The sequence below is a fragment of the Condylura cristata genome, unplaced genomic scaffold, assembly GCF_000260355.1.
Source record: "Condylura cristata isolate star-nosed mole 26May11 unplaced genomic scaffold, ConCri1.0 scaffold00005, whole genome shotgun sequence".
Taxonomy (NCBI): Eukaryota; Metazoa; Chordata; class Mammalia; order Eulipotyphla; family Talpidae; genus Condylura; species Condylura cristata.
The window spans coordinates 53,487,674-53,500,800 of NW_004567106.1; the positions used below are offsets into that span (position 1 = coordinate 53,487,674).

Here is a 13,127-nt window from a genome sequence, read left to right on the forward strand (position 1 = left end):
CTTATATTATTTGATACAGATTTCTTTGACCATAAACACTGGATGAATGTATGTTGAAAACCGATTCCATATCAATTCTAATTTCAAATCTAATTTAGTGATAAGAAACTGCTGAGTAGCATCTGTGGTCTTATAGGACATAGAAGCCCTCGTCTATCACAGAGGCAATAAGCGGAAGTGCACTTTGTGATGATTGAGATTAGTCATGTGGTGACTGTGGTTAGTCAATATCATTTCTGTCTGATGCTCATTCTGGATGCATTCCCTGCGAACACAGCCATCCTGCTGTGAGAAAGATCTGCCCACGTGAGAGGTTTATATGTGACAGAACTGAGATCCTAGGCCCTTCGTTTTTTTTTTTTTTTTTTTTTTTAGATAAAATAGGCATTTATTCTGAGGGTATAATGCCAAGAAACACCACCCCCTACCCTGCACCCCCAGGCCAGCAGGAACGGGAAACAACGCCACCATTGGCTCACACCAGCAGGCCAGGGAGGTCCGGGCTCAGCTGGAGCTGTGGCCTGCCTGCCCATTGCCCAGGTCAATATGTCCTGTGTCCCAAGGATCTGTAGTGTCAGGTGAGGTGGCAAAGGAAGTCGTGCAGAGGCAGGGCCAGGAGCCCTGATAGTGAGATCCCCAAGGTATCGGAGACACAGGCAGCTGCCATGGCGAATTCCCGGTGCTTGGGACTGGTCTCTAGGGAAATGTTGTGGAAGGTATTCACGTAGGCTGCACCCCCTAGGAGCCCTTCAAACAGAATGATCAGGAAGACGAAGTAGATGCTTGACAGGAAGCTCAAACATACGTCCGCCAAAAGGAAGGCCAGAGTGAGGCACTGCAGCAGGGCCAGGACCCACGTGTAGCGGATGTGACAACAGCGGAGAGAAGAGCGGGAGGCGAAGACGCCGGCCTGGTACAGCATCTGGTACCAGCGGTACTGCTGAGCGTGGCTCAGGGCCGTGTTCCGGAAGAAGAGGAGCTCAAAAAGCCCCTGATTGATGAAATACTCGGCAAAGTACACCAGGACCAAGGGGATGATATACCGCAGCAGGCCCTTGAACACAATCCACTTCTCCCGGGGGGAGAAGTCTGAGCTGGGGCCTGGCTTTGACTTTGGGGCCTCATTCATCAGGGGCTGCCGAGCGGCAGTATCTGCCTCATCTTCCCCTCCAGGATCCTGGAGCTCAGGAGATATGAGCAACCAGAAATAGCTGACCAGCATCAGGGCGGGGATACCCAGCATGGACAGCAGGGTGTGCTGGGGAGAGAGGCCGACCTGGGTGAGGCCCAGGTAGGACAATGCCCCCAGGAGCCCTGCTCCCCCAGTACCGGAGGACCACCAGGAGATCACAGCCCTTGGGTAGAAGGCGGTGAGTGACAAGAAGGTGACTTCTCCCAGGCCTGATGAGATGCTAGCTAGGACCACACCACACAGACTGATGGTCACAGAATGGGACCAGGCAACCAGGATGAAGCTGCCAGCTGCAGAAACCCCGCTAACAAAAACTCGGGGGCTGTAGGGCAGCAGGTGAAGACCAAGAGGAGCCAGCAGTTTGATGACAAGCGTAGGGAGGATGTCGGCCAGGAGCACTGCAGCTGTGGACACAGAGTTGCAGTCAAATCGAGACGAACTATTGTGGGGTGTGGGCGTTGGGCTTGGGTTTACATGGCTCTGGTTCCCTGGTGCCCTGTGGTGGCTAAGGATGTCATGGGCAGCACTGAGCATCACTACATAGGAGAAGTTGTTGCAAAGGCCCAGGAGCCAGAAGCCCACCGCGTTCCTCCAATGGGTGCCCTGACGGTCCAACAGAGGGGGCAGTGGCTGTGTGGCAGTGTCCTCTTCTTCTGAATCGGAAAGGCGCCGCCGCACTCCTTCACTGCTTTCCATGATATCAACTTCGGTCCCCCGAAATGTCCAAAATCAGCGAGAGTTCAGACTGGCTCCGACAGGGTGGGCGAGGGTCTACGTCTTTAAGAGCAGTCGAACATTCCGTTCGAGGGTACAGCAGGTTGGTGGATCACGTGACCCCACTGGAGCGTCCAGCTAACTACTGTCAATATCAGTCATATGAATGTATGTCTCATGACTTATGGAAGGCTCTTCCTCTTCAACCCTTCACTGCATTACAAACTATGAAGAACATAAAAAAAGTTGTTGTGTGACTTGTTAAAAGGCAGTATTAACCTGAACAAGACTAGCAAAACATTCATAAGATTTTCATCTTGTATTGTAGGGGTGAGGGGTGCCTGGTGAAGAGAATGTTACTCCAGAATAGTCATTATTGCTCGGTTTGGCTGCATCTGAATTCTTGATGCTAAGAAGGGGGGGGGGAGTAATTAGCCCCGTAGTTAGTATATGAAATAATGGTGCATTTATAATGATGCACACACATAAATCAAGATGAAAAAGGATAATAAACGCTTTTAAATTTTTTAATAAAAGTGTTTTTCAAAGTGACATTTGTCAGATTTAACTGTGAAATTTGTAAAACATGTTAGTATACTTAAGAATCAGCAAAAAAGATCCATGTCATTTACAGCTTTAAGAATCTCAAAATATGGCCGTCCCTGGTGGCATTGCGGGTTAGTGCACTGCAAAAGAAGCTTAAGCCACTTCTGCATGAGTTCCATCCCCGCCTACTACCATGGCGTGGCAGACCTCTCCTGACCTGCCCACTGTTCCCCTCAGCAGTGTACTTCGTGGATCTGCCTGTTCTGCACTCAACTCTGTCCCTGGTGAATTCTCTCACCCTCCGCATCTCTGCCCTGTATCCCAGTTCTGTATGAATAAATAAATAAATCTTAAAAAAAAAACACCTCAAAATATAACGCATACTTTTTTCACCATTATTTCATGTTTCATTTCAAATATACATAACTTATGTTACGTATATGTACTTAACAATGTTAGCAGTAACATTGCTAAGCTTGTTGCCAAATCTTAATTCAGTTATATATATATATATATACTTAGTTTAATATGTTACTGGTACCGGAGATATAGGAATTGAATTAAATATCTCAAAAATGTATTTTCTTCAGCTCTTTCAACTATTATGAAATATCTATAATTCTGATTCAAAGTGGCCTATGTTATCTTCTCTAAAACAATTTTTCTGATTTCATCTTCACAATACAGGTTGTATGGTACTGTGTCTTTCTGAATGTTTTCTCTTAGATGAAAAAGTCCCTGAAGGGATTATCAACCCAATGATTCAGATTCAGCTGTGTGTTTTCCATTTTATTGACCTGAAGCAATGCATATATTTTCTAAGCGATACAGACAACTTTGGGGGGCAGGGAGGGTAATTCTGTAAGTATGGAAATTGTTTTATTATTTACTCTGCATTTTGATGCAGAAGTCATTCCAAGAATGATTGACAAAAAAAAAAAAAAAAACATTGATAGGCAGAAACACATAAAATCAGTGTGAGAAAAATTATTGAGTAAAAAAATCATTGAGTATAACATTATTAGCCATTTTATATTTCTCATTTATATTTTATATTTCATTTTATATGATTCTTAAAAACCTTCTACAAAGATATTAAAAATATGTTCTAAGAATATCCACACTACTTACTGATTATTGTCATTAATATTCCTTGGGCTCAGTAAATTCAGAATACCGTAGCTCAGATATTTTGACCCTGAAATTTATTAAAGTCTCAGAAACATTATCCTATGGACATACAATGTTGAACAACAACAACAAAAAATGTACTAAATGATAATAAAATCTTATTAGAGTAGCATTTTGCAATTTATTCAAATCATTATCTAGATATGTAAATATCTTAAATTTTGTCAAAAGAGGGTATTTATGATTTAAAACATAGAAATACTCTCTTTGAAGACTAAGTATGAAAAGTGGAAGCAAAGGGTTATTAGATGAATAAGGGCAATCAATTAGTAAACACTGCACTCCAATGAGAGATTAAACTTGCTTTGAGAAAGGCCCTACAGCCATGAGAAATAAGATAACAATAATGTTGAATGGGGACTGAAGTGAACTCATGGTTTTTAAGATGATTGATTGATAGATATAGATAGATAGATAGATAGATGCAAACAACATGGATAGATTATTTGATTTATATATACATTTAGTGATACATTTATAACTTAATTGGCTACTTGTAAGCTTTTATTCTCTTTGATCATACTACCATGAGTTCAAGACCATTATAAATATGTTTCACATTCTTTAATCAACAGTCAGCTAGTTATTTTGGTGAATATATATTCCTCTGTTAGGAAGATAGAAGTTATTAAAGAGAACATGAACCCCAGTGGAATGTGTTCTGGCTCTTTATCTCAAACTGGTTCTTAAAGGTTTTCATTTCCCCCTTACAAGGTTAGTTTACTTACTGCACATAAGAGAATTAAAAGTGAAACTGGAGTTCTAGAGCAGGAGATTGATGTCCGAGTGTTTAATATAAAATATAAATGTCTAGAAGATACAGAACTGTGAGCGCAAGTCTTCCACTTAACAAACTATCTCATGTGTACAGAATGGATTGCCAGCTGTCTCAGCATGCCAGAATGGAACATGGCATCTTCTTTCCTGGGTAATTTTTCCTTCTGTGTTCCTGTTTCTTGCTTCTCACCCCAGGCAGGAAGTTCACCATCGGTGTCACTTACCTTCTTACATAATTTGTCATCCGTCCATTTTTTATCTGGAGTAATCCCTCCTCACTCCTCCCTCTTTTCCTCCCTCCCTCCCTCCTTTCTTAAGCTTTCTCCTCCATACAGTTATAATGAAATAAATTATATATATATATATATATTATTTTCTTCTAAAATAATTTATAGATGTAGACAGCCTAAGAGGGGTAGGGTCAGCATGGGAATTAATTTGTTAATGCCCTTCTCCTCTAACTTAAAGACTTTCATATTCCATGAAAACTGTATCTATTTCCCCATGTACATTTATGTATCTCACCTCACACGTTATCTACACTTATCCTTTCATATTTTAGATGCTTTTTGCACATTGATATATAGTAATATTTTAATGTTTAAAATTTTATATAATTATCTTTGTCCTCTGCTTGTTATGAAATCTCTTGCTAAGATGGAAAAGCTGAGGTTTCTAAATTTCTTTATTCAGAGTACAATGCATGTTTTCAAAAAATGATAATTGAATTTAGACACCTATAGATCAAAATACCCATGGCAGTTACTTAATAAGCATTCCAAGTTTGTTGCTCTCCCCAAATCTATAAAACTCTTTTTAAAGTCAGTGGGAGTTCTCCCCCCACAAAGGTTTCACACAAGAGGAAAAGAAAAAGCATTTAAACATAAATAAATAGAGCAAACTTTAATAAACCCTCACCATAGGTATTTACCTGAGGGACTAGAACAGCTGCAATGTAAAAACCTGCTTAATAGCCCTCTATTAAAAAAATTGTTGATTTAAATTAAAATCCAATGCAGGCTAAGTTGTAAATAAACAAGTTTCACATATTTCTAAAAGTGTGGTAATACAAAGGTATGCTAGCTACCAAATATCTTAAATTATTGCATTGTTCTGTTTTTCTTTACACCCTACTATGTTGAATGATTGATTAAAGTCAACTACATAATTCAATACAAAAATAATTAAATACACTTTGTGTATCAGTGTGACTTGCTAGAGTATATCAAGTAGTTTTGAAGCAAGTAAATAAGAAAATTAATTGCCAATTTTCTCACAGAACATAGCTTCTTAAATGATAAAAACCTTGTATGACTGCTTCAAGATTTTCCATGACAATAAACAATTTGGAAGTAATTCATCTCTTTTACTTTAGCCCAGTCTTTAAAAAATAAAGCTCTATTTCTTCAGAACTCTTGCTGCTTCTTCATTTGTAGTCACAATTCTTAGTTTATGGCACTCAAATTATTCCATAGCAATTAATCCCAAAGTTATAAATATGATAATGGGCCCAAGAAGTAAATTTATATCTTTCCTCTTCCTTTTTCTAACAAACAAATCGTTTCTCAAGTAAAACACTTAGGGAAAATATTTTGAAATGAAACTCAAGCAAGCCCACTTCTCTCCCTCTCTCTTTGTACCCCAAATGTCAAGCTCCCTAGGGCCAAATAACCTTGAATTTGTGTGTCTTAGTGATGTCCATCTTGGTTCCCTGCACATTGTAAATTAGCCATAATCACAATGTGTAAAAAAAATGTTTTCTTACAACTAATTTTTCTTTTACTTTCTTAGATCATAAGAGCAACATGTGCATCACCATTTATAAAATCATTGACATTTTAACAACAAAAATATTACTGATATTAATGCAACTATTAAATTCCTTCACACTAGTCACCCCATGAGAGAGGTATGGCAGGAGGGTTAGATTTTGTACATATATTTACAAAAGGTTTTAGCCTTGCAGAGTTCTAATCAATGGAATGTGACACTGTCAGAATAGCAATGAAGGAATTTTGAAAGTTGAGTTCATTTTATTATACAAAAGATATTTAAGATTTTTTTTTTTTGTATATAAGGAATAAAGGCCCTGAAAATGGGCTATTTTTAATAGGAGATGTTCAAAGTCAAAAACTAAAAAGGGGAAAATTCTTTGAAGAGGACTTTGAAAAGTACTTTGACAGTATTAATAAAGGGAAAAAAGGAGTTAAGCTCAGGCTGCCAACTGATCTTTGTAATGGTGGACCAAGAAATGATACAGACAGGGTCCTTGGCCTTTCCCTGATAACTGCATTTTAAGGATCCTGTGAGGTATTTGAGATCTCAAGTATGTTTTAAACATTTAGTTAGTCTTACCTATGCCGTAACTTACACAGGTCCCATATTTTTCTAGTATGTCAGGTCTAGTTCCTCTGGAGAACAAAGGCATAAATAAAAAGGACAACTTGTGTCTATCTTCTTAACAGAGTTCAAAGCACAATTACCTTTGCATAAAGTACATCTGCCAAACTCAAAATAACTTGCAACCCAGAGAATAAATAAAAAGGTATCTTTCCACAGAAATCAATGCTTTTTAAAAAAATGTGTACAAGTTATAGTTCAGTATTTTAGGTAAATACATTGATTTAGTTTATTGATATATAACAATTTAAACATAAGTGTTGTTTTAACAAAAGTGTGATAAATAAGTTTAAAATTGCTATATTTCAATCAAAATTTAGTACTCAAAATTTTAATTACTAATTTTTTTAAAACTTGCAATTATTATAGGAATGAGTCCTGGGAATATAATACACAGCTTGGAGACTTTAATAATAGACAATCCTGTACTATATTAAAAGTTGCTACAAGAATTGATCTTAAAAATGTTCATCATAAGGGAAAAAACAAAACAAAACTGTGTAGTGACCCTGATGACAGTTTATGGGTGAATTGCTGGTGGAAATTCTATGGGGATTACACCTGAAAAAAGAAATCAAGCATTGCTAAAAGTGAACTTTGATGTAAACTATGTCAATTTGTTTAATAAAAACATAAATAACCTAACATGAATTTTTAGAAAGAATTGTCTGGAAATTGGATCTAAGAATGCAATTAGATATATTAAATTTGTCTTCCATGAAATATATAGTGTAGATATTGAAATGTATTTTAAAAATGATTTTTATTTATTTCATTTTTGCATAGAAGAACTGGGCTCCCAGCAAGAGCTATGGAGTAGGTGAGAGGATTCACCAGAGACAGCATGGGGAGCAAAGCAGGTGAATTTACTGAAATGCACTGCTGAGGGGAACAGCAGGTAAGAGAAGCGAGATCTGCTGTGATATATGTGGGTGAGCTCCCTGGCCTCTGCTTGGACTCAGGCACCTTGGTGGTAGTGCTGAGATTACCCCTAAGCCACCGGGGAGGCCCCTGCCATGTATTTATCATGCTGTACAGTTAGCATAACTTCTTAACAAAGTGAATGAGCGGATACAGTGTCCTCCCCCTCCATGACCCCAGACTGATTTACTGTTCTGGCCAGACAACTCATGAATAAGACAGTCTGCATCTGTCTGTGCAAATTCATCACTGGTACTAACAACAACACATCGGAAAATAGACTTTACTACTGCAGGTATTGGGTGTTATAGACCTAGCAGGATATGTGACTCAGTATCAGAAGGTCAGGGAATGAGTTCACTTCTGTCACCTAACCGTATGGTATAATCTTGGAAAATCATTTAATCTCCTTGAGCTTTGCTTCATGTTGGACAAAATAAACACAAATGTTAACACCCATCTCACAAGACCTTTTTGAGAAATCAGTTATGGTAAGTGTATTGAGAAAGCACTTTTTACTCAGTACACAAATGTGGTTCATTTATGTCATTGTTGAGGTCATTTATTTTCCCTTGTACACTTAGGTAATAAATCAGCTTGATTCTCTATAAATCTTTTGGAGAATTAGCATGATAATTTAGATTGGAAAGAAGGTGCATATTAACTACTAGAGTGACCACTCACTCATTCAAAAAACATTCACTGAATTTGTACTGTGCACCAAGTACAGTGGTAGGTGCTGAGAAAAAAACTTGATTTCTTCCCTCAAAGAGTTTGCAGTATAGTGCCTAAGGAAAGGAAAGACACAAAGATCACCTAAGCTATTAAGGTCTCTGATGATGCACTTGAAGCAGATAACATCTTAAAGACATTTGGTAATGGTGTCTAGAGGACAGGAATCTGGCTGGGTACTTGAGAACTGGGAAAGAGATGCATGAAGCAAGACCCAGCAGTAAGATAAAATACACTAAATTCCACAAACTATCAGTAATCATAATAGCTAAGCATGTCTGTGAATCAAGCTAACATTAATCTAGTATGAGATGAGAATTAAAAGGTATAGGGAGCAGATCTCTTGAAGGGTTCTATAGTTTCTTCTAAGAATTGATTTTTGAAAAATATGGAAGACTAATGAAGTGATTGTGATATGATTATAAGTGCATCCAAACAAACAAATGAAATAAAGCCTCGAAACAAAGGCACACTGATTGCAAAGGAAGAACTAAAACTAGCCCTGTCTTAAGGTGACATGGTTATCGACACAGAAAATGCAGGTACTAATGAGAAAATTAAAAAGAAAAAATTGCAAGTATAAGATCATTATACAAAAATTTAAACTACATTTTCATACGAATGATGACCATATTGAAGAAGAAATTTGACACATGCAGTTTTCTAAAGAAATAGCTAGGTATAAATTCAATCAAACATGAACTGTATCGTTATAGTGAAAATTTCAAAATGCTTATGAAAGAAATAGAAAAATTGTAAATAATTGGAAAGACATACCATGCTCATGGATTAAATAACTAAACATATAATAATTCCCAACACTGACAAAAAACAAATATTCCAATGAAGAATTTGGCAAAAGACAGACCTATAATTTTCTGAAGAGTTTATGCAGATGGCAAATATGCACATAAAAATATGCTGACAAAATTAGCCATTAGATATGCGAATTAAAATGAGGTGTCACTACACGTCATCAAAATGGCTCAAACAAAAAAAGTGGTAGTTCAAATATTTGCAATGTTACTGAGAAATCAGATGACTTACATTTTACTAGTGAGATATGAAATGATACAGCAACTCAGGAAAAAATCATGGTTATCATAGAAGACTTAAACATATCCTTATTTTACAACTCAACAATTGCATTTTTGGGCATTTGTCCCAAAGAATTTAAAACTGATGTTCATATAATAACATATACATGACTGTTCACAGTTAGCTTTAGTCATGACAGCCAAAATTTGGAACCCCTCTGGTTACCCCTCAGTAGATGAATGCTTAACTAAAACATGGTACTAGTCAGTAATAAAAAAGAATGAGCTATTGGTATGCACAGCAGTTTGGATGGGTCTCAATAGTAATTCTACTGAGTAAAAACAATCTCAAAAAGTGCTACATGTTTCATAATTGCTTTTATGCAACATTCTCAAATTGATATTATAGAAGAAGAGAGGTTAGTGAATGACACAGGGTAAGTCAAGCAGGAGGGAGAGAGACAGTTGTGTTATAAAATGGGATCCATATAAAATGGAAATCATCTATATATTTGCTTTGATGGTGGTCACACAAATCTTCCTTTGTGCTAAAATTAGACAGCTAAGTACAAACACACAAAAATTAATGTATGCAAAACTGATGAAATGCAAATAAGACATGGTTGATTATAAAAGTTGTTACCTTTGGGGGAAATTGGTGATAAGTTTAAGGGGCCTCTATTACTTCACACAACTATGTTAAAAAAAAAAAATAAATCCACAGGCAGTATAAGGATAGCCTGGCAATAAGGGTGGAATATATAAGTTTTTTGGGTTATTGGGTGATTGTATTTTAGGTCGAGGCAGGGGGGAGGAAGAAGTGAGGAAAAGGACACAGTCCATGATCAGGATTTTTTTTCTTTTTTTTTTTATTACAAAAGTTTATTTTTACATCATTTTGTACATTTTTTTTCCATCTCAAATGATCAGGCTTTTTAGTGGGGCTTCATTTATCAGGAGAGAAAAAAAAGGGTGATTGGGGAAAAGGAGAGATGAATTTCTTTCTGATCTTTCTGAGTTTATTTTCCAATAGTAGATGAAATGAAAATACAAGAAGGAAGAACAGGATTCTCTGAGCAAGAATAGTATATAATCACTGCTTTGTTCAACTTGTGAGTGTGTGTGTGTGTGTGTGTGTGTGTAAACTCTTCATAAAGCATTTTAGCCCATGAATGAATACTAAAGTAGCAGCCACTCATCTGTTCGACTAGGGGATCTTTGAACTCAGTGGCAAAGGTAAATATATTCAAATGTATCTGTGCGAATTTCAAATGTGGCTAGATAAAATGAACTGCCATTCCATTATGCATCAAAGTGAAAAGGAATTAATAATGAGTAACCTCTATCTATGTTAAGTTCAGCATCCACGTTCAGAAGTATTCTGATTAAGTCTCAAAATAGACCTAAAAAGTTGCTTTATTATTTACCATTTCTTCACAGAGAAGTAATTTGCCAAATGAAATAAAATTGCAGAGCAATTTACTGGGCTAGAATTTGAGTGTAGATTTTTTTTTTTTAATTTCTAAACCCACAGTCTTCCTACTGTATCAAAAAATTTGTGGCGTGAGGGTAGCAGATTATAAAACATTCTTAAGAAATCCCGATTTTATATTCTTGCTTATTTAACTGTTTCTTTTTTTTTTTTTTTCTTTTTGGTAGTGTTAAATATCTGTATTTGCAAGGGTTCAGTTTCCTCCAGGGAAGTTTGTTTAGGCTGCTTGTCTCACACTACAGGCTAGCACACATGCACTGACAACAGCTGTTTATGCCTCGCCAGTCATCATGTTGAGTAGGAAAGGGTTAATCTCCTTACACTAATTGTTAAGTCACCCCCTCCTTATTTTCTGGTTAATAAATCTTTTTCCCCCCAGGTTTATAGGCTATATAGGTTAACAAGCATCTTTCTCTGCAACTAACAAACAGCAGGTGTTTTCAATTCTGAGCTCCCATACTTACATAGTGCATTAGTTCGGATTTCCTTAACTACTTAATTGAGATTCCCTAAACCACCATCCCCCAAACAAATAGGCAAAAATCAAACAAAATTCCGTGTACGATAAGGTTTGTTTTTCACCTTTTCTGGTGTTTTTTTATAAACTTTTTTTTTTTTTAGTTCGGATCTTTTCTTTGGGGTATTCCATTTCAAAGTTTTGTGGTTGACACATCATGGCTAGGATCTCTAGCTCTTGAAAATCAATTTCAAGTGAACCTACTACAATTCATTTACTTTGCAATCCCAACTTTGAAAAATATATTGTTGAGATAGAAATTAGGCTTCTCTTCTTAATCAACAAAGATGAACTGTCACTATTTCCAAAAATATTAGTGACGATAAGGATTATCTTTCTGTTGTCTAGATTTAATTTTCAAAGAGATGTCAACAGGAAACTACACATCTCATCCCATATCCACCAAAATGTGCAGACTCAGGCCCAGTAATAAATTTATAGAAACAGTAAAAAAAAATGAGTGGGGTGTGGGGGGCTCTCAGCATGTTTATGTGCTCTGATGCCAGGTGGGGTCAGCTCATTTTCATCCTTCACCTTTCTAAAGCTTCCAAACCATCGGTGTCGATTTAACTTCTCGTCACTCGCGCCATCTAGTGGTCACAAATGTTAGACTTTTGGTTTTAAGGATGAATCCTAATCAATGGGCGGAGGGGGGGGGGGCTACGGGGGTGCGGGGTACACGAAAAAACATAAAGCTTAGCCGTGACAATTTCCTAGCCACTCATCACATCACTTAGCCCTCACACGGACACCTTTAGCTACTTTAACCCTCTTAGAGAGGCGCAGAGAGAACGAAGGGGACGCGCACTCAAAAGACACGCACGCCCCTAGATGCTGCTGATATTTAGACAGGGGTTCGAAATCCTTCCTGCCATTCGCAAAGGACGGGAAAAGGAGTTGTAGCCATACCCAGACCGAGGAGACTGCCTGACTTTTCGGCAAGTTGGATAGATGACATTTTAACCCCTTCAACATTAACATCTGGTTTGAACAAATAAAGAGATAGAGGAAAAAACACTTGAAAACTCCGCCACGGGGCTTTGCAGGTCTCGCTGCCCAGTCGTCTCCCGAAGACAACCAATTCCTGCGCGTTCCGCTCCGCTCGCCTCCTTCCAGCTTCTCCCTCTTCCCATTTTTTTTTTTTTTTCCCACGCTCGCCTTGAACCGGGACCCAGGGAGGCAGAGAAGCCAGGCACCAGTCCCCTTCCTCCTCTCCTCCACCAAAGCGCCGCAGCCCAGCGCGTGAAGCTTCCCTTTGTTCATCGAGGCTCGCTCTCCTCCGGGACAGATCCACCTGGATGCTCTCCCTCGGTGACATTTGGCGCCGGGGCTGGTGGGCGGCCGGGGTGGAGCGAGAGGAGCCCGAGGGGGCGGGGGCGGAGAAAGGTCAGGCGGAGGCAAAGGCCGGAGACGCCTGCCTTAACCTGCGTGGCGGGGCGTGCGCGCGCTTATTTATTTATTTTCGGCTTATTTATTGATCTCACCAGCCGAACCGCGCGGGGAGCCCGGGGAGATGCAGGACCACCCACTGGCTGGGAAACCGCGAGCCGCCCTCCCGCGCCCCCACGCAGCCGAGCGCCGCCTGCCTCAGCGCTCCGGCGATTGCCC

General features: G+C 38.6%; 1 protein-coding gene across 1 annotated transcript; it reads right to left on the reverse strand.

Moving 5' to 3' along the window:
- Positions 1–380: 380 nt before the first annotated feature.
- On the reverse strand, positions 381–2,003 carry LOC101626624 (battenin-like). The gene has a single exon (XM_012720737.1). It carries the CDS (start codon positions 1,886–1,888, stop codon positions 575–577), a length of 1,314 nt encoding a protein of 437 aa, XP_012576191.1. The 5' UTR covers positions 1,889–2,003; the 3' UTR covers positions 381–574.
- Between the last annotated feature and the right edge of the window lie 11,124 nt (positions 2,004–13,127).